The 22,865-nt window shown below is 41.4% G+C and overlaps 1 protein-coding gene across 6 annotated transcripts in view; it reads right to left on the reverse strand.

Annotated features, from left to right (window-relative positions):
- PLEKHG1 (pleckstrin homology and RhoGEF domain containing G1) overlaps window positions 1-22,865 on the reverse strand; it is a 50,364-nt gene that overhangs the window by 14,644 nt on the left and 12,855 nt on the right. For 5 of the 6 annotated variants that reach the window (XM_035902366.1, XM_009646949.2, XM_035902362.1 and 2 more), the window contains exons 2-6: window positions 15,413-15,513; window positions 9,926-9,995; window positions 2,588-2,634; window positions 1,947-2,097; window positions 816-947 (exon numbers count right to left, since the gene is read on the reverse strand). In XM_035902366.1, coding sequence (XP_035758259.1) covers window positions 816-947; window positions 1,947-2,097; window positions 2,588-2,634; window positions 9,926-9,995; window positions 15,413-15,513 — 501 coding nt within the window. The remainder of the gene's footprint in view (window positions 1-815; window positions 948-1,946; window positions 2,098-2,587; window positions 2,635-9,925; window positions 9,996-15,412; window positions 15,514-22,865) is intronic. The other variant, XM_035902365.1, reaches the window with a different exon arrangement.

The following is a 22,865-nucleotide window of genomic DNA, read 5'->3' on the forward strand; positions in this document are numbered from 1 at the left end:
CTACACGTAAACAACAAAAAAAATCCCACAGAAAATGAGGCCCAGTAAGTTGCATTTAAGTTAAAAAGAAAAAAAAAGGGACAAAGAACAACGTGACGTAGATTTCTGCAATAGTATAAGCCTATTACTCCCTTTTATAAACTAAAAAATCCCCCCCGTTTTCTTAAAGCAATATAAGTACTGCTGATGAAAATATAGCATAAAATTGTGACTCACTGGGAATTTTGAAAGAGAATGGAAGACCTGTAAAAACTCTACAGAAGAGCTTGCTCTCCATGCCAGAAGTTACTCAGAGCGTAGCTTTTGTCTTCTCCTCAAAAATTCTTCATTTGAAGTTAACATTTTTCTAACTATCATGTTTCTAGGTTTATATTTTTCACAAAGCAACTGATAATGAGTCTTCAAAAGCCCAAGAGGAAAGTACTTAAACAAGAAGCTGCACAAGAAACGCCTCAAAACAAAATTAATCAGCACAAAGGGGAGAAATCGGAAACCACAGGATTTCTGAACAAAGCCATGCCCTAGGGTTGTACAGCAGTGCTGCACAATTGAGGGAAAGGAAGAAAGAAAAGTTATCTTAAGTTCCATATTACTGCAAAGTAAGTGCTTTACAGGATGCTGCTTGTAGGGCTGAGATTTTCCTGCAGCAGCTATGACCATGGTTGCCAAGATCAAACAGCCACAGGCATACTCAACAGGAGTCTAAATTATGACTGACAAAGATTAAAAGAAAAGATAAACTAAAAAAATGTTAATGGCATATATATTGACAAAAACAGCTCACAAACACCCATAAAATCGCGTTGGGAACTCACTTGGAGCCTGATGGCATGTTCATGTTTCCTCTTCATGTCATTTATATGCCATGCCACTCTCTGCATCGTATCTATGGCATCCAGCACCACATCATAGCCCTCCGTGTCCTTGTCAAGGTGGTTTTCTATTTCCTAAGATGGGGGGGGGGGAAAAGTCCCGTTATTTCTAAATATATTTTCCCAGCTGGACACAATACTATGTTTTTATCTGTACTATTTTGTCTTTTCATGGCGATCACTCGGATGCAGTGTTCCTGCCTTTGTTACTATTGCATGTTGTAATCAATTTGATTAACACAAGATGACTAACAAAGCCAAGCCTTTACGGTCAGTTGAGCAGCGACTATACTCGCAGCAGCTGATGCGAGCAGAGGGGCACAGAAAGAGAGCGCAGCAAGCTGACAGGAGACCTTTTCAGACAGCGTCTAATGGCTTTCTTAAAACACAGAACATATCTACACACTTACAAAACCCTGATGGAATTACACTAGGCATTACTTTACAGTTGTACAGCAGAAAAGCACCAGACATTTTAAATAAGGATCAGTGTCTTTACACTTCACTAGGACAGGACTCTCTAATAGGAAACATATGTGGAAAACATTAACAATAAAGCAGGAATTTCCGAAACTTGCTTAACTCAATTCACTGAATATGGAAAGAGTTCCCACTTCCTCAGTCATTTCTCTCCACAAAATTCTTACCAGTCGGGGTGTTTATATGTATTTAGTCCTTCTTTCAACCACCCCCAGCATTGCAACATGTGGAAAAATGCTGGTTTTCATTGGAACAATAGATTTGTGTACAAAAGTGTTTAATCATGGCAAGAATCTTCCAACTGATTACAGAGCAGTTTTAAAAAAAAAAAAAAAACAAACCACTAATTATTTGGATGCACAGACTGATTCAATGTGTCTAGAAAAATTATCACAAATTCCCCACTCCATATATATGTATATGCTGCAAAGCGACAAAGGCAGAAAGAGTCTCCTTATGTAGAAATCAAACACCCCCAAAAGAAAGAGCATTTAAGGAAACCCGGTATCTTTCTGATCACCAAGCCTTGTACCAGAGGCAGGAACTCCAATGCGCGGCAGCCCTGAACTAAATACGTTTTTAATGGGTGCTTACGTGCAAAAGCAGGTGGTACTTGAGGATGCGTTGGACAGGTTTCAAGAGATAGGAGCCCAGGGGAAGAGAATGCTGCAGCGCTTCTTGCCGCTCTCTGAAGAACTTGGCCAGCGCCTTGTTCCTCATGCACTCTGTCAACACAGCCACCGACCTGGAAACACCAATACATAGCTTTAAGACACACTGTCTCCGCAAGTCTGTAGGTGAAGTCAAGAATTGCCTCTTTCTTCCCTTGTAAAAGGGGCAGCTGGTTCCTAATGCAATCACCGCTGTTTCTGTTGGGTTTTTTTTAAGTTATCTTGTGCATTCAGTTGTTTTCCCTTGACACCGAACCACTCTCTCTTACTGGGAATTACACATTTGGAGCACTGCAGAATAAGACCATCATTTTCTAAAGGAGGATAATAGCAATGAATGACAAGAACAGTCAAAATAAAACCTCAGGTAAGCATACTCCTTTTGGTTTTTGGTTTTTTTAAAATATTTTTATTTTATTTATTTATTTATTTTACAAAAAAGGGTAAGTTCCTCAACCCTTCCTCCAATTTGGGAGCAGAAGCTGATTTTTTTGTATGGACTGTAACTTGCATTACATAAACTGGCTAAGGGACAAACGAAGAAAGGGAACCCAGAATTCCTACCTTGGGTAGTTGGTGCAGTACTGCGTATATATGTGGAAATCTTCACTCTGCATGGGGAGGAAAGGTTTACATATATTCAGATTTTGTCAAACTAGCAGCTAACACGTGTGCAAGATAAAGGTGATGTCAAGACAACACCTCCTCCAGTTCCTGATCAATGAATTCTCTGCTTTCACTGTGATAGTCCTAACACTACCAGAGACCTATTCATTGAATTTCATTTTCTGGGGGGGAGATTCTTCCTTTACTTGAAGGAAAAACCAAGGAAACCTTCACAGAGGGAAAACAAGTGGCTTTGCAACAGAGCCTCCAAGGTCCTTTATGACAATCTATGCAGCATAAAAAAACCCCCACCCCACCCCACCCCACCCCCCCCTTCAAACAGCTGACTTGTACATACCTATTTTTTTGTGTGCTAAAGCACACACCTGCTTACTAGGAGAAGTAGGTTTTGCAGTTTATGTTCAGTGTGTGATTTTCAAACAACTATAAATGCTTTCACGTTTGAGCACAGTCAAATCGTGAGAATTAGAAGCCACAAAAGTGATTTTTTTTTTTAATGTCAATTAAGACTCTGTGAAAGCAGACAGTTACTAGCCAAACAAGTTGTAACTGGATTTAGGTGGGTTTCCACACTTGCCTGTCACAGTGAAATTGCCCACACTTAATGCTGACAAGCTGCTCAGAGCAAAAGGCTGAGTTTGATTGCTTTCCTCCTTGGCCTAAGATTTTTTTCTTCATCATCATCATCATTTAATTCTATGCAAGAACAGGTTTCCAGAAACATCCCCATGTGCTTTAAGTTTGCATATGCCTATCAACTTCTATCCCAAATAATACACAATTTCTGCAGCTTGCTGGAGACCTAGAGACCAAGAAAGCACTGCAGAACAGCAGAGTGCTCCCCAAATCAATTACTTTTTCTTTCCTGAGCCCTAGACCGATAAAAAGCAATCCTCTGGTAGTAAACAAGACCCCAGTTTCCACTCAACGCATCTGAATGGACCCTGGCATTCTGCAGCACAATAGCTGTGCTCCGCAATGGGTGGTCTCCTCGGGGTAGTCGCTGGTGGATGGTGAGACCAAATATCTGCCTTCACCGAAGGCAACAGCACTCTGAGGAGGAACACGGCTTGGGGAGAGGGCTGACACATACTGTGGCTTTTGTTTCTCTTTGTTGGCTTGGGGGGGGCGGTTTTGGCCATTCATCAGAAAGAGCCAGCTCAGGCAGTACTCTTCCCCATTTCCAACAGCGCTGCTCTCTTCACCCTCTCGCAGGGGTAAAGCAGGTTGTGCCATTCATTTCTCCACTGAACAGCAATTCATAAGGACCCCATAAAAAGTAAGCTGCTACTCCACAGGAGTACAAGTCATTGCAATTCATGTCAGTTTTTCTTACCAAATTTCAATATTAACTGTTCTGAAAAAAAAAATAACTAACTCGAGCAAACTTCTAATGAGTGTTTCTCTAGGGGACTGAGATGCTCATTTACTCACTAGCGGGCTTGTAAGCATATTAAACTGCTCTCCTCTTAGAAACCAACTACCCAACTAAATGTAGTCTTGATACAAATACAGTTAAACGGTTTAGCTCGGTTTTTCAAGCTTGCACTAATTTTGCTGTCACAGGCAGTTTTTACAGTGGTGTACGCTCCATGTCCTCACCCAGAGGCAGCGAGCTTGTGTCATAGCCTGTCCGTGCCCACGCTTGGGACCTCCGGCCACAGCTCCAAACCCTCTCTGCTCAAAACGAAAAGTTAACAAACCCCAAAGCATTGCAGACTTTACACAGTGTGATTTTCTATGGCAATCACTACCAGACTAGCCAGCTCTTGTAATAAGTCAGGGTGCTTAAGAGAGAGCAATAGGATGAAATTCAGTATGACGAAAAAAGGTGATTTATTTTATATATGTACACATTAATACAAGGTTTTTCTTTGGGGGCTTTTGGTATAAATTGTAATATATTCCCATGGCTCCAATCACAGAACAATGTAATTGTTCATAAGCAAAGCGCAGAACATTTTGTGCCAATTTTTTTTTAAAAAATGCATATATGTTCTAGTCATAAATAGTTACGTGATTGTTCTGCTTTTCAAACAAAAAGCAAAGGAATATCTATTGTGAAATTTTAACAAATGAAAGTATTGTCTGTAAAACACACAAGGCCAAACATTTCAGGGTTTCAGAGCAGACTGAGTGCACATCCCCCACAAAATCAAAGGTGAGTTTGAAATCCCCAGGAGCCCTTTCACACTTTTGGGTTTTGTTTTGGGTTTTTGGGCAGGGGTGGGGTGTGGTTTGTTGGTTGGTTTTTTTGGGGGGTTGTTTTTTTGTTTTTTTGGGTTTTTTTCTGACACAAGATCAAAACTATTTTTAATGGGATGTCTGGGTTTTAAAAGAATGTTAGTCTAGCTATTAACTGAAACAACTTGTATAAAAAAAAAATAAAACCCAACAACAAAACAATGTAGTTCCTTGTGTCCTCCACACCTCTAAAAAGTTTAAGAATGGTTTCACAATCATCCCTGCTTTCTGAACAGACAAGCCTCCAAATTTCATTCTGCACTTAGACATGTATGCGCTTCGTTGCACCACAGCTCATTTCATCAAACAAAACCAATAGAGCGCATTTACTTTTACCAAGCTATGCGAGCATACTGCCAGTAGAAAGCCAATTACACATATATTTTGCCTCCAGAATGAGATTGTTGACACGCACTCAAACTTATGAAGCCAGTATGAATCAACATCATACACCTTGCCGAGGCATCGGCAGGATTCATGTGAACGTGTTGGGTGAGAGGCCAAGAGAGCAACTTCCAAGAGAGGGTCTTCCTAAACTCAAGTAAGGAAGCTGCGCTACTTAGGACACCCGTTCTTCCACCGCCTGCCTGGCTACCCAGACCCTCCACATGGTCAAAGAAGAGACCTTTAGTCCACATGCCCAGCCGGTCTTCTCTTCTCTGCAGCAGACTCCCCAGAGGCCGAACTGTGCGGCTGGGAGCATATCAGGGCACAAGCCCTGCAGGCTAAAGCCAATGCTGTGAACTATGTTCACAAGTAACAGAAAAGCCAGGACTAAGGTAGATTTAATATATTTCTACCAATACATTCACACTGCAAGCAAAACACCAGCTATGCTCATCAGATTTCTTTGGACAGTCTTACCCTTACTCAGCTTGAAAATAATTTCGTTCCTCTCAACTGTTTTCAAACCAGATTAAAAAATGATCTCTGCAGGGAGACTGGAAACGCTCCAGAGATCTTTTTTAATCTGGAGGCCCAAAGCTGGTGTAGTAGAGGGTGCAAAAACTGAGACCCAAGCCAAGAATTCACTCGCACTGACTACAAGTCCACCCTGAAGAGCAAAGCCAAGCACAAGAAGATCCCAGCTATACTTCGCTTGTCCCCCGCTGCTGAATCAATTCACTGTGCGTCTTCTCCTCATGAAGTGCCAAACACACGGCTACAGCCCTGATCTCCTCTCAACTCTCGGTGCACTGCACTTTTTTATAGCCATAAAAGGCTCTTTAAAAGAAAATGGAGACTGAGAAAATGAGCTGAGTCAGAGTGTAAGCTGAAGCCAACTGCCTGGATCACCTCTTCATTAATGAGAGCTAGATTACAGTAATTCTCCCTTTCCCCTTGGTTAAGCTGTTGGTGTGTCTTTCAGAAAACATATGTTCTGAAGTTCTGGGGTGCTGAGTGAGAAGAGCGACGTGCCAGAATTAAGCTCTCCTTTACAGCAACTCACTTAAATGTAAACGTGTGGAATACTGAAGTCAATCTTCTAATTAACATTGGCATCGTTACTATGAAAATGAAAGACTGAGTTGGCACGAAAACATATAAACAAACTTTTATGTGAATAATTAAGCTATAGCTAAGCTTGCACTGGAACCCTTTTATCAGCCTCTGGTTACAGTTACGAGCAAAATGTCTGCAAGACAGTTGATGTACTGGAGTTAATAGTTCCTCTAGACAAAGAGGCAGGACCAGAGCTGGGAGAAACTAAACCAGCACCCCACTACCCTCCATGGCAGGTTATTTCCATGCAGCAGCCATCCCACACTGTTCAAAGAAACACCCATCCACACCATCTGCATCTTGGGGCAGAAAGGTAAAGGCAGCAATTCATGACCGGACAGCAGGTTTTTAAAAAGCATGCTTTTCTGCATTTGTGTCTGTATTTGCCTAGGGGTTATTAACGCATTAAAATATCTGGAAGCAGAGGGATTTCACATGATGTTGTAAGATGTTGTTAAATATTTCTACAAAGTCATAGCTTTGCATGGTTATTTTAGCTATTAGTGAGTTTTATGTTACTAGCTAGTTTACACTACAGACACTTTGCTGATGTCTGTTAACAGACAAAAGCTGCCATTTTAGGAGCTATTTGGTTTTGGGCACTCAGCACAACAAATGTTAAGGTAAATATTCAAATCCACAATTATGAGTTTTTGTTCAAAGTGCGCTAATGTGATTTGATAATCCTTACTCTATTTTCCTTAAAAGTTGCAAGGCTGTTTACTACTCAGGCATGAAAGTTATACACAGGAAACAGAGTGATGTATGATTGTGTGAGGGAAGTATAAAACGCTATAGAGCAAATTTTACTGAGCAAAACCAAATAATGAAGTCAGGTTCAAAGAAACACTCCATCAAATATGGTCCAAAACTGGACCTTATAAAATGAAGTTCCCTAGAAGTTTTCACGAATATCAAACATTTTATTTCCAACAAGCTCCAAAGTTACTTTAACCATAAATGTTCTGTTATACACACAAACCAACTTTGTGTCATTTCACACGAAGCCTGAAGAAAGAAATGGCTATTACTTTATGTAGCTACTGAGCTTCACGAAATGCAAAAAGTAAACACAGACCCTACAGTAAAAACTTGATTATACATTTAAATTCCCAACAGCTATGGTATCCACAGCTGAACCAGCAGCAGGGTGAAAAAAAAAAAGGGCACTAGAGACAGAGCTCACGTAACCTAAGCACAGTTCCACTGGAAGCATTAAAGAAGCTCCAGAGGAGCTACATCCATTAGCTAAGACTGTGAGCTATGACTTCAGCATGATACTATCCCCATGCGTAACTCACAGTGAAGATCTAGCACACTCAGAGCAATCAAACAATAAATGGCCAAAGTCCCATAAGACTTGAAGGACTGCATACTGCCAAAAAAGGCAGTTTTATTCCCACTACTCAATGCTGGGAAGATACAAGCAACCAAGAATGGACAACTGGAGGCTGTTAAGACAGTCAGCAGTTGCTGTAATGACATCTTCACAGCCAGAACCAGAACTGTAGGGTATTTTGGTATTGTCTGATTTTGCTTTTAAGTGTTTTCACTTGTCTGGATGAAGCTAAAAAATGCTTGTTAGGACTGCAATCTCCAGCAATGTCTGAGCCATCAGGCAGTTGCCTGCCAATAATACAAATGCTAAAAGCATTTGACAAGGAAACAACAGCACAAGCAATGACTTGCAGATGGATTTTGGAACTAATGGCCAGAAAGTCTACCAGAAAACTCCTTTCAGCTGGCCAATGTGAATGAGCATGCAACTTTTTCCTGGACTTGCTATTATCACTTGCACCACCTCTGTTTCATGTCCCAGCCAGGAGTAGTCCCAGCGGTCCCAGCTATAAGCAAGCAATACAGCTGAAAGATCTACCAGGTCCAAACTGTGGTATTTGTAAATATCCTGAAAGCCTCACAACTGGCCTTCACTGCATGGGCACGCTGATGACTTATGCTCAACTTCTTGTGCGCCAGGACCCCAGATCCTTCTCTGCTAAGCTGCCTCCTAGTCAGTATGCATGTGGGGTTATTCCATTCCAGAAGCAGGACTTCACGCTTGCCCTTATCCCATTCTCTCTCCTTCAATTCAGGATAGGCTATTTGGAGCGATAACAGCATGCCATAAACCCCATTGCATCAGGGCAAAAATACATCCTCCTTTTGTAGTAGCAGTGCCAACACTAAGATCTCTCAGTGCTTACAAAAGTTCAATTGCTAAATGAACAACAGCTTTCTCAAACTCAGCTCAAGCAAGTGATCCAGTGAAACAGCAGCACTGAGCTGGCATCATCACTCCCCTTTCCAATAAAATCCCTTGTGTCACAACAGTGCCAAAAAAATAGAGCTGTCCAGTTAATCCTAAATCCTTGTTAGACCTATTATATTTAATATTTGGTACTGGCAATACTGAGTTCACAAAAAAAAACCCCTAAAACATGACAGTTTTGTGGGTGTTTTTTGGATTTTGGTTTTGTTTGTTTTTTTTTTTTAATGGAGACAGGCAAACACCTAACCAACCCTAAAACATGACAGTTTTGTGGGGGTTTTTTGGATTTTTTTTTTTTTTTTTTTTTTTTTAATGGAGACAGGCAAACACCTATAGAGAGGTTACCCAAATTTAAACAACTACAAGCCCCTCTTCCGCTTCTCTTCCCCCAGAAATACCATGGAGATGGCATTATTTCTTAACGCATTTGGGCACTACATATTCAAGGCAAATGTAGGTTCTCTGGTGAAGTCTGCAGTGAACTGCAGTCATCTGTAGCCCAAATTACTTCATCTTTTGTGGTCCTACCCATTATAGCCATTCCCCTTCTCCCTGACTGGCTCTCTGGGTCTCCTACAATGAAAGACACCTACTTTGGTTCTCTGTATTTCTCCCGCAGCTGACAACTTTTCCTCCTCCATACTTTCTGCTTTCAGAACCACCCAACAGAATGAAGATGTCAGATCCATATTCAGAAAATGTAAAGTATTTCAGAGAGAATGAGATTTGAATCTTAAGGGTAAACTTTGGGCCATCCCCTTTAAAAATGAAAATTAAAGATATGGCTGCCCAATTCAGGAAAAAATGCGTTGCAGAGAACAATATGGACACAAGTATGTTAACGTTATTGCTTTTTCTCAAAATGCAACCAATTTGTATTATCTAGTTGTTTTTAACCTGACAAGGCAAACTGGATTACCACTTGATCACCTATATTAAAAGGAGGGAAAAAAAGAATCACTGTAATACTCCACAAAAAAAGATGTAAAAACAAATGCTAGATCACTAGCTCCACCAGTTCAGATACACTTACTGAAGAAAATAACACCTTTTTCATTATTTTTAAAAATGCAAGTCAGAGCCATATCCCTATCACCTACTAACAGAAATTATTTCCTTTCCATAGAATTGCTAACTTTTCTTGGTGGAAGTCATGCAAGCTGTCAAAATTAGGTCTATCAAACTAATAAATTAATCATATTCCTCCATATCACTCCGCAATCGGTGTTGTGCTGCAGATTCCTGCAGTAGCCACTTACCTTGGAAACAAAACAGTCTGCTATAGCCACAGGATCATTTTCACAGTTTTCTAAATCTTGCAGGAGTTCACTAAAACAAAGAATAGGAATAGGAAAACAATTATGGCACACCTTGGAATAGACACACCCATACCTTCGGAGCCAGACAGTCTTCATCATTGATGGCAGTGATGCCCAAAGCACTTACAATGCAGGGAGTGCTAAAAGGGAACAAGAACCCCTCTGATGCCCTGCTTCCCCCTAGATGTATAGCCGCTGGGGTTTTTGTTTGGAGGCAGGGAGCGCTCTAAGGAAATGGTATACCCACATACTTAAAAAATCAAGTCCTCAAAATGGCCATGGATTGCTGATCTCCTAAGCAAAGCTGAGCCCCTTCCTTCAGACTGACAGCTCTTCTACCATACTCAGTGGTGTAGTCAGACAGTTGTGTACCTTCTATAGCAACAAACACAATTTAGCTAAATTTAAAAGATACTGAACCACATGCCTCATCCTATAAAGACTACATATGTTCTAGGAGCTTTACTTGACTGAGGAAGACAGGGACCTGGTCTGAAAAACACAGCTGAGAATCAGGGATGTATTACACATACAAGAAGAATGGTAATAAGCTCAGTCAGGAAAATTTGTCTACCTTTTGTGGGTGTTTTCGCTGAAGAAAAATGGTTAGCCTGGAAAAAGTTTTCTGGAAGGGAATACATAAATTCTACATGCATAAAAATAAAACCTTACTGAGAGGATTTGATATTTTTGACATGCCAAGCAGGAAATGAATTCATTACAACAGGAGCAAAGCAATAAGGGAACATGTTCACTGTTGTATGAAACTCAGTTCTCGAAAACCAATTCAGTAAAAGAAAGAGTTCAAGCGGAAGAAGAAAACCTCAAAGGTCTCTCCTTGATCCAAATAGTCTTTAATCTTACTGAAAGATGTACTCAGAAAAATGAGAGATGAAACTGAGTTTTCTGCCAAATTGTTCTCTGATACAACTTTTCTTCTCTTTTTTCCCCCCTCCCCTCAGATGATTTTCCATTTAGGGCTACTTTTTTTCCAATTCACAGCTGGTTCCCTGAACAAGTTTTGCATAAGAGTTGCTAAGCCTGTATCTAGGGAACTACCCTTTTCCCCTCTAAGCAGACACAATTTCCCGGTGCGAGTAAGAAAAGGAGTAAACCAGAAAAGTTTCCTGACTTGTTCTTTGCTTCTCTAATTACTAGAGGAAGGAAGGGGAGAAATCAGCAATCAGTCACAAGGAACAAAGACAAACAAGACCTTAGGTGCAGTGGTCACTAAGCCATTCTGTACAGCAATGATTTAACCTCCACACCTCAGTTTCTCCTTTCATCAAAATGGGAATAAAAAATGACCCTTGCTTGATACCCCACACTTGTGAAGCTCCCTTACATCAGCAAAAGAAGCAAGCTGTAGCAGTGTTGTCCATAATCATTAATTGTAATGACTGACTGTGTTCCACACATGAGTTTTGGAAATAACATCAAATACCCTGGACAAGCTCAGAGGATTCCCGCTGTCCAGCAGGCAGACGTTCTCCTGATGGCTTAGAGTACGTAGCATCTTGATTGCCTTTTTATTTCTACAGTCTCCTTCAATACCTCGTTATTTCTCCTACGGGATACAGTAATGCTGCACTTCAAGATTTTATATATTCATGCAATGAGTCCAAGTTTATGCAGTAAATGTGCATACATAAGGGCTATGCTTTGAAAGATTTTGTTATCTATACTGTACTCTGTCTCGTCTGGCTGGTAAGAATGGGATTGGCAAGAGCAGCATGCCATTGTAGAAATAACAAATCTGTCATGCCCAGGAATCCTGAAAAACTTAAATAAATCTCTATAATACTAAGCTGACATGCAAAAGAGCAGGGCTATTATTATAGGCTACATTTAAGTACCTGACAGGAGGCAGAAGAAACAACAGAGAAAAACATTAGCTCCCTTCACCTGAACATCCAGAGGTTTTACCCTGTTCACAGACGGTACCACAGCTCTCGGCCTCTGCAACTCGCTTGTGCCAACCACCCAGGTAGGACAGGAGCGTTAGAGCACCTCGATGCTCTTGCAGCTGGACTGCTAACAAGACTCAGACTGCAGCATGCCATAAGTGCCGGTGCCGTTTAATACCACTCACTGAGTTATCCAGCTGGGCTTATTATGGGCCAGAAAAGTTTGAATCTGTATGATCATCATTGATAGCTAATGCTAACTCCTTTGGGATGAGAGAGGTAAGCATAAGTAGACAGATAGTTTTTCACAGAATGCATTTGTTGTCTTTTCAAGTCTCATTACAACGTCTTTCAGGATGCTTTGATTTTTTGGAGTACAAATTATTTTCAAGACAAAACACTTCCCCACATGAGTGAAGACTTTCAATATGATAAAGAATCAAGTTGTTGACTACAGGAAGTCAAGAAGAATGAGATAAACATATTTATAGGTCTGCAAATAATCACCATATTTGCACTCACAATTCAGGTGAGGCAGGCGAGGCACCTATTTTATTCATTTTATATTAACAACATAGTGTTTTAAAAGAAGACACAAAAATTTTTCTCCTCCCTTTTGATCTGGATTAGAATGACATGGTAATGATAGGGACATCAGACAAGCAATTTTGGTGGAATGGAAGGAATGGAATGAAGCAGGAAGGAAACAGCATGGTTTGTCCTGAATCCATGACAAAAAAAAGCAGTTGATGACCAAGTACTGCGCAGTCTAGCCATAAGTGCTAAAGTAACAGCATCTCTGGAAAATTTCATTCTCTCAGTGCCTGACAGAGCGCAGCATTCAAAACAAAAATGGACATAGTAAGTACAGTCTGGTCTTCATGGCTGAATATTTTCAACATACAAAAAAATCTAGAAAATGAATCTGAAAAGTTCAGACTTTCAGTAACAAGAAAAAAAAACCAAACAACAAAACCCAAAAAACAATCAAGAGAAATTTATCCTTGATACAACTTCACTGTCACAAAAATCCTCTGGCCAACACTAATTTCTTTGTACTCAGAAAAAAACCCTCTTCCATTAAAGGTGTGCTCTTAGAGCTTTTATGAAGGCTCTTCCTGAACAACAAACCACCCCTTGTGAGGCTCAGAGCACGGGAACTGCTGAACAGGGCAGCTGCGGGAAATGGCCCTGCACTGTGCTAGGGCACTTCAGTAGTCACTGATGGACAAGGACCATGCAGGATGATCTCTGTCAGGAGCAGAGGTTTCAGTCTGGCCTCTCCTAAGACCATCTGAGTGTTGGTAGAAGTACTAAACTTGAGCACGTTTCTCTGAAGAGTTGCTATTTCACAATCGAGTCATGGTATTGGGTGGAGAATTTATCCTAAACTGACACCTCAAAGAATCTCAGCAGGAGAGCGCATGGAAGAAAGGCAGCAAATGCTGACTTAGAGAACACTTCCCTCTTCCGAATAAATAAATTAATAGCGGGGGAGCTTTTCCCAAGAGATGGAGCAAGACCAGTGGACCAGTATATAATCAGTGATTCTGCTTTAAGAAACAGCTTTCCAAAAAGTGATCATAGTCACAGGACTAGCAGTTAGCATCCTGCCCATCATTTCTGCCATTCAATGCAACAGCTAAAAATCCTAAGTTGTTTGGCTGAGAGAAATTCCCATTTACTGAAATGAAATTTCTCAGATCTGGACAAAGTAAAAAAAAAACCCAAGACTAAAACCTTTGATCATTGATTAATGGTCAAATTCAAAGTTGAGAAAAACAAGGTCATTCTGAAACTATAAAATCATGCTCACAAAAAGCATCTGAAACTACTAACACAGAACTGCCAAATGGACCTTTTCCAAAGGTAAAAACAAAGAAAAAGGCTCTAGAGTAAGTTTAGGACCCAGAACATGCCAAGTTTCTCAGAGGAGGGAACTTAATCCTTGAAGCTATATTCAGAACTATAATGAGTGTGCAGTCTTAAAAGCTCACAATTTCCATGTAGAATTTTAAATTAGAAGGCCTGAAATACATCAGCAATTTACTAGAGCCTTTGGACAACTTTCCAGTGAGTTTTAACCATTGTAACATATCTATCTCTAAAATTGCCCAAAGTGGCTTTTTTTTTTTTTTTTTAAGCTTTGCAAATCTTTCTTGGCAACTCAGTTATTCCGTATAATGACTGATCATACTTGAAAGTATTTCTGTTAGGTAATACTTGCAATGTCGCTGTTATAAATGTGTCCTAGATACCAAGTCTGCTATTTCTCTAGCTTTTGAAAGATCAGAAAGTATAATGGCCAGGACTGGTTTTTTCCGTCCTGTGACTGCTGGTAAGCTGTAAGCTCACGATCATAGTCTCATGGCTCTAAAATGCATGATCAGGCTACTGCTATGTATTTTCCATTGTGTTAGACATTCAGTCAAGCCAGTTGTAGCTGAAGCAGGACACAGCAGCTTTCTATTTAAGGGTGCTTCCATTATTCTGCAGTAGCTGTTTTAAGTTTCAGGAAAGGATTCTAGGTTTCATCTTTGTCCATAAGTTCTGAATAGATCAGTCCCCACTCTTCCCTTTGATAGTGAACAGCGATCCCAGCAGCAGAAGCACCTTAAAGTAGCTTCCCAAGATGACAGCAAAACATTGAAGATGCTCTTTGACATGAGTCCTCCACTTCAGAATCCTCTTTTGAGTCAATTATCTGTTGTTCTTCAAAGAACGCAGTAGTTTGGGAGATGTATTGTCAACTACAGCAAAGCTAAGAGGACTTTTACAGGAGTAATGGGATATAAAAAATGTGGGAACTTTATGCCAAAATATTTCTTGCATCGATTGAATATTCAGGTTTTCCTTAAATGCTGAATAAATTAATTCTTTTTATAGTAACAGAGGATTCAGACAAAAGTAGCAGTAGCATGATCCTAAAATTGTAAATATTGCAGTTCCCACACAATGTGGCATTAGCTATACAAGCAAGACATTTTACTTCAGGCTCCCAATATACGTTAGAATCCCATCCAGAGTTTGACAGATGGCTGTAAAGATACTGAACAGAAGCCTTCAATAAATGGAAAGGTACTCGAACCCAGTTATGAGAAATTAATTCAGGGAGTCCCTAGTAGTACAAATCTACAAAAGCCAGATCTGGGTGATGTATATCGCTACACAAAAGGACCCAATATAGTAGCAAAAAAAAGACAATAATAAGGCAAGAATTTCATTCGCAGTGGTCTGGCATTAGGGTCAGTTAGGGCACAGAGCAGGTTAGGCTTAAATTCATGGAAATATCCCGCATGAAAACAAAAAAAGTAAATGGAGACCACACTTGATTCATAAAATAAACAGCTAAAAAAATCTGATCTCAGCAAACCAACCCTGCTGAGAATCAAAGATAGACCATTTCTCAATTTATGTATCTTGGCTCTATTAAAGTGATAAAAGACTATTTGCTTGGTTTGCTCCCTCCCCATTAATGGAGGCTATTGAACTGTTTTCATTTAGTTAAATATGATTTTACCTGTTGAAACGGTAGATATCCCGTATGTTTCCAAACAGGGCTGATCGCTCTTCTGTCCCCAGGGAGAGCTTGGTCTGGTCAGTGATACAGTCAAGGTAATCCTACAAGAGAAATGAGGAGGCCTTCAGACATTTCCTCCTTTTCTAGATCAGTAAACAGAGCTATGTTTTATTGTACAAGATGAGCCCCTTTGTATCAGTTTCACCTTATTATTACAGTAAACCCTCCAGTAGTCGCTCTGTGAACAGTCACCCTGCTATGAAAGGTAACAGTACTTACCTGTTCATTGAAACCAAGAAAATAACAAAAGACACTAAGTCATAGTTCTTAAACGGGACAGCCAATGTTTCTCTTGCTACTGATATACAAATGCATTCAGATTTCATTCACAACGACAGTTTAATTGATCCTTTAACTGGCTTGGAGTAAAAAAAATGTAAACATAAGAGATGAATGTCATTTAATGGTGTCCTAGTAACAGAAAACCTATATAAATAAGAGCAGAAGGTGTACAAGCAACACAGGCTCAGAAAAGCAACCACTGCAAAAATTATTTTTTTTTTTTTTAAAAATCATCGTTAAGAAAACAATGCAGTTTGTAGAAGACTGGTCTCAATGCATATATGTGCATGCAATTTAACCACTTGCATTTCAAATTACATTGCTATATACTCTAGCAAAGATTTCCTTTTGCACTTACAAGAGTGATAGTGTCTCATCCAGGGAGTTGAACTGAATAGGAAGAAGACTGCTAGAAAAAGCTCAGATCAGCAGTGTTCTGGGAGAACAACTTTCCCATCTCTTCCCTCACGTGATAAGAGCTCAGCTCCCAAAGTGTCACCTTTCATTCTGTTGCTGCTGTAAGTATTAAAATTTCTCAGATAAGGGCAAACAAATCCACCAGGCTATTTAACTAACTACGACTCATAAACCAAGAAACATAATGTGCTGCCACATGCATGAAGAAATTCTGCTGGAAAAGAATAAAGTAAAAGTGAAAACAGCTGAAACAATGTGAAATAAAAATAAATAAAATCCCTTAGCCTGGGGCTAGACAACATGGTGTGGCAACCTACCAAAAGCAACACAGCATTCCATGGCGCTGCAAGGAGGGAGCTCTGCAAAATGTCAATGAAGCTGTGAAAACTTCTAAGATATAACCCTGTTCCAGAGTCATAAAGAAAAAAGTATTACAGAGCACATACATTGGACAAGATTTATTCTCTGTGCAAATCCTGTGAAGACAAAGGGGTCAACCACTGATTTGACTTTTGGATTTTAGAAGCTTTCATAAGGAAGGGTTAAGAATTGCAGCGCTCAAGCCTCTGTCCCCATATCCTCCTTTCCAACTGAAATGGTGTCAGTAGAGTCACAGCTGTAAACAAGATCCAGGTTTAGGTACCAGTAGGCTTTCCTGTCCTCTCCCCCTATATTAATGCGCAATAATCCACACACTTTGGTCATCTCCAGTTAAAGGTACTTCTCATCACCCCCAAAACTCAGAGATTTTTGCCAACTAAAAGCAAGCAAGCCTATTCCAAGGCATCCTCAGGGTCTTTAAGAGCAACAAGTGGCAGTCAGCAGGCAAGCAGGCAGGTCCCTGGAGAGCCATCTCAGCTATTCTGTGATGGACATCTGACCTGCACTCTACCTTCCTTCCTAGCAGAGAGCAGCCTTGCAGTCCAAGCCTGTCCTTTAAATACATTTGTGCAGTAAGTCATTGCAACCACGTCCCTGGGATGCCCTGAACTCGTGGTTGGCTTTTGATTTATACTCAGAAGCTGCAGAAGAGGAAAAGCTTCAGGATGGCGAGGGTGATGGGACTGCAGCATGCAATATGCTAGGTCAAAGGCAGAAGCAGATGACAGATTCAGGGCTACTCCAGTGATGGCAGTAAACAACCATTTTTTTTGCCCACCAGTACAAATATGCATATAAAAGCAAAGAACATAAAAGCTCCAGTGGAACCATGATCCTCTGAAAACAGTGTTAGCGCTGCAGGAGCACTGCAGCACCCTGTGCTGGCATGACAGGGTGGGTTGCAGAGGAATGGATATCTTACAATAAGTAACTCCATTTAGCGTACGTATTGAATAAGGAGGAGTTCCTTTCAAATTCATTCATCTCAGCATAGCCGGAGCTTGGGTTTCTTCGAAACAACAAACAGTCCACATTTCTTTTTCCAGTACTATAGAAGAGCGTTGAAAGCATGACCTGGTTTGTGCTCCTTTTGACCTCTCATCCCAGTTTTCCTCCACTCACACATACTCTTCTCAGTCTTCTACCAACTCTTAGTCAGAAAGAGGGAACCAAGTACTTTCTAACGCTCCTGCCAAGCAGCAGCCTGCAGGTGCTTTGGCAGATTTCCAGCATTCCCGTCGCGTATGCCAGTATCAGGTTATACCGCGCACCCACAGCCTATGCTCTCTTTTGCTCAAAGTTCCTTCAGGCTGCACTTTGGGGCCCCTTCTCCTCCCAGCATCAGATCAGAAACAAACCAGAAACTAATGGCGGGATTTGTGCTTACGTAGAGTAAAGGGAGGCGCTTATTTGCTTAAAACGCTTGGGATTTGAAGGTACCTTGCACCTCACCTCATGCTGTTAGGGAATCACACAGGATTTGGGGGCTGCTTTTGTGTTTTAGCTTTCTATCTTCGCTCATGTTGGTGACTTGAGGCTTGTGCAAGTCTGACAGCTACAGACATGTTTATGTCGCTGTTACACCTTGGAGCAGATATCTGGGCTAGAGACAAACTGCCTCACGTGACGCACACAGTAGGGCAGTCAGAGCAGCAAAAAGCTTCCGATATATCTGTGTTTTTGTGAAAGAGGTGGGTGTGGGACAGTCTTGACAGTGTGCTCTGGCAAAGTCCAGGCACGGCGCTGCAGCACGGCGCTGGCACTGGCACGGTGAGTGGGACCCTTCTGGTTATACTGCCTTATAGAGCACGTGTGCTCCCAAAGGCTTCGTGAACTCATCCAGGAAACAGATGCAGTATTGGCATACAATGTCCTCTGCAAGGACAACACCACGGGCAGATCAAAGCTACCCAGCCGTGGGGTTCTTCCTAATTATTCTTAGCAAATCGTACTTTACCCCCACGGTAGTCAATACAACCTCCTGCAGCGTATCAACAGCTGTTATCATCTGAAGCCATAATGGAAGGTTTGGAGCTGCAAGATAACAGGGTAGGCTGCAACCATAATGACACGCTGCAGAAATCAATTAAATTTATCAGCATGGAGTACCAGCCCTATTCACTTTATTTGTTTCTTGTCAGCATCTATGGACCCTCTGTCGGCACTGAATGATTTGTTTATAACCTTTGCCTTCACTAGCCTTTTATTGCTTCTCTACAGTTACAGCAAAAACATTTAGCTGACTGTATAGGAGGAAAAAACCCCACAAACGCCAGTCTCCTTAGAATGATTTATGGAGCAAGCTTTGCTCTAATGGTATTGCACAATTTTTCCATCCCATTTGCTGAAACTCTCCAAAAACTAGGAGAGTCTTGCCAGATTGCCCTGCCTCCTTTGCTAGGTTTGACTATCTCCCCATTTGTCTTTCATCATGCCAAATCCATCAGAAGGAATGTCTGCTAGAAGCTGCATATCTCCTGACTACCGTCTCCTCCTCCATAATCACACAAGAAAGATCTCTAGAGGAACAAAATGATGACAACACTAACCCCAGAGGCTAAAAAAAATAATTATATTAATTGGAAATGAGAGAAAACTGTCAAGAAAGGGACGAAATGAGCAAAAATATCTTCACATATTGATTAAACTAATTTTTTCCATGACCAAGCTTTAGAAACTAAACACAAATTAGTGGGACATTTTCATCTAGCCACCCAGGTTTCCCTTTGAAAACAGACACACACTTAGTTTTAAAAACAGACTACAGGCTGAACAGTAATAGTCAGTCAGCCATTAATGTGGCAATGTTAAAATTACATATTAAAATGAGTAATGTTAATGGTAATGTTAACATGGCAACACTGAAAGACATGGGCAAAACCCACGCTACCTAGTAAAACAAGAATCAATTTTTGTCCTGCCCTGCAAGAAACATATACACCATAGAAGTTCTTAGTAATCCCTTTACAGGGCAAGACTGTGCATATATGGACATCACCAAAGATAAGCAAAATTGCTGAAAGAGCAGCGTTGCTGCATATGTACGCCTTCACCAAGAGGCAGGTACACAAGATACTGAAAATTTGTTTAAATATCGACATCAAAAAAGGAGAAAAAAAAGATTCTACCCTCCAGGAAAGTTTGCTTTCCAATGCCTAAACACAGGCTGCAGGACAAAGCAAAGCTGTTGTATATCTCTGAACTTCAGCAACATGCTCTTTGGCTCAAGAGATGTGAATTTATATCAGGAAAACTCAGTCTCTGACCAAAAAATGCTTAAAACCAGGTACTTGTCAAAACTCCAGTGACTTCTAGTATTGCAGCGTGAGGAGGAATATGCAATATTAAAACAAGCAAGACCTAAATCCAGGCAGTGCCGTAACATCACACAGACCCCAGTTTTCTGGTATTCCCTAGCTCTGTGCTACTGATAAGGCAGCTTTTACTCTTAGATGCTATACCATACTCATGGGCATATTTTTGCCCAACAGCCCTCTACTCAGCACAAATGCATGAAGTCCAAATCAGATGGCTGTGCAGAAGAGGAACCACTGAAATGGTTGAGCAGCCTGGGCTACCTAAGCATGACTTCCACACTGCTTTGAGGAAAAGGCTGCAGACCAGAAGGAAAACACACCACCAACTGGATCCTGTTTGCAGCCTGCTAGCTAGAGCCATGCTCACCAAACCATCTACATACTTTGTAACCAAAGAGAAAGCTGGGCAACAACTGTACAACAGAATAACCGCTATAACATGCCCTCCACTGGTAATTCTGCCAATTACATAGGTAATTACAGTCTGTACCAATTCCCCTGTTGCCTGTTTTGTTTTCTATTCTTCTTTCTTATTATTTGTTTTATTAACAGATTTATCTGGCAGGTACAGCAACATACTCTGAATGCCTTGTGGGTCAAAAAATAGTGTATTATCCAACAGGTGGCCAAGGATGCTGAACTCTGGTCAGAGCAGCTCAGTGCAGCTCTTTTCAATTATCCAAAGTACAGCTGTACCTGCAAAGCAAAGATGCACTTGTAAACCATACATACTTTACTTTCTTGCTCTGGTTCCTTTGGCTATATGAGTCCAAGGACTGACTGAGACCGCAATCAAGTCCATCTCCTTCCCATATCAAGCCCTTTTGTCAGGATTTCTGCTTAAACCACATTAATTATCTTTGTTGCCATCACCTTCTATGATGGAAGAAGACAAGCCCACTATTTTAGTGCAGGTCTCCTGTAGTTTGTACAGCAGTTTACTTGGAGACACCTGTAGCAAAACATTTCATGCAGCCAAACTTAAAACTTCACACATTTCTGCCTACTTTCCTCCCCTCATCTTCTGTCTTCCATATTCTTCTTCAGTCCTTCCCTTCTGAGAGTGAAAATGCTTGCCTAATTCCTCTTAAAACCATTTCCCACCACCCATCCCACATCAAAGCCCTTGCCATTTTCAGCTCTCCAGAGACAGCCTGGCATGTTCCCACGTGGCAGGCAGAAATCCATGCCTGTCAAGGTAATTAGGGCCCTTCTCTGCAGGAGAAACAGAAATGGCAGCAGCTCTGCTTCAGTGTCTTACCTGTACTGATTCAACAGAGAGAGGAAGAACTTTTCAAATGCTCTTTCCTCTGATGGCAAGAATTTGCTACCGAGCAGCAAGCATCTCTTGTTCCCATGTGAGTAACACCACCACCACCCCAGGCTGCCAGTAACACAACCACATTGTCATGCAGTAGGCTAATACAGCTTAATATTTATATTTAACTAATAGGTGTATTTTTAACTGTAGATGCAGCTTTGAGTGCCATGAAAATCAGAACCATATGTTATTTCTGCTACAGATGTTGCACATTAATGATGCCAGTAAATCAAACCTCAAAAAATGCTTGTGTACCATATACCTTCTCTACATGTAAAACCAGAAAATTAAATAAAGAAGGAAATTTCTGTGAGCATGTCTTTCCACCTGCTACTTTTCATGGAAAAGAGGGGTGCAGGGGGGAGGAGGAGGTATTTGGTGGGGTTTTTTTTAAAAGTCATCTGAAGCAGGAAAATCCTCTCATCAGCCAAAGCATGGACAGGGTCTGAAAGATGAGCACCTGCCTGTGGCTGTGCATAGCCCTGCCGCCAACCAACAGTCAAAGCCAGGGTCTTTCTGAGGACAACACAGCCTTGGAGACAAAGCCTCCTCTCCTCGCTTCAGCAACAGGAGCAGAAAGCTCCTGGGCTCTGTGCCCTTCCTACTCCCCTTTTCCATTCCCCTTACGTCCCTCGGTACCACGCACATAAGACTGTCACTTGTCAGTGCTAGCAAAGCTCTGCCCTTGTGGGAAACGTGGCTCCATCGGGCCTCAGCCGCAGGCTCCGAAGCACCCACCTACGTGCTGGGCTGGCAGAGTACTGACCCTGCTGCCATCAAGGGAGAGGGCGAGGAGAACACCTGCCACCACTGACAGCCAGCAAGCCTCTGAACAGGAACGGTCGAAATCATAGAATCGTTTAGGTTGGAAAAGACCTTTAAGATCATCAAGTCCAACCATTAACCTAACACTGACATTCCACTAAACCATGTCCCTAAGTACCTCGCCTACCCATCTTGTACTCCAGGGATGGGGACTCGACCACTTCCCTGGGCAGCCCGTTCCAGTGCTTGACAACCCTTTCCATGAAGAAATTTTTCCTAATGTCCAATCTAAACCTCCCCTGATGCAACTTGAGGCCATTTCCTCTTGTCCTATCGCCCGTTACCTGGGAAAAGAGATGGACAAAATAAACCATATGCTTTATACAGACTGGTACTAGATTAATTTTGTGATCTATTTCTTTCCTCTCCCATGTCTGTGCAGAAGAGCGGAGCCTCTGAACTGTCAGGCGCCACCTCGCTGGCATCAGTCCTCTCCCCAGGCCGTGGGTGGAGGTGGTGGAGGAAGCCGTACCGCACCCACCTGTGTTTAAGACCAGCTTCCTCAGAACTACCCAATTTACACATGCAGTTGACTCACACGCAGCCTGTGGATAAACGCAATAAAGCAGGCGTGATGCAGTAAGACGACACTTTGCCAACTGCATGTAGAAAGGGCAAAGACTGATGGTGAGAGCACTTGTGAGAACACGGTATGAAGAAAGATTAAAAATAGAGAAGCACATTTAAGTTTTCTTTCCGCTGTTTAACATTGCAGAGTAAGGTGGTTGCGATGGACTTCTCCCTACAATTCCCACAGTTAGGGGTCCGCAAATAAGTTAAGTTAAAGTTAATGGTATTAACTTAACTTTTACCTACAAGAGAGAAGGGGAAGAATTTTTTTTTCCATGTA

Source organism: Egretta garzetta, unplaced genomic scaffold (assembly GCF_000687185.1).
Source record: "Egretta garzetta isolate BGI_Z169 unplaced genomic scaffold, ASM68718v1 scaffold139, whole genome shotgun sequence".
Lineage (NCBI taxonomy): Eukaryota > Metazoa > Chordata > Aves > Pelecaniformes > Ardeidae > Egretta > Egretta garzetta.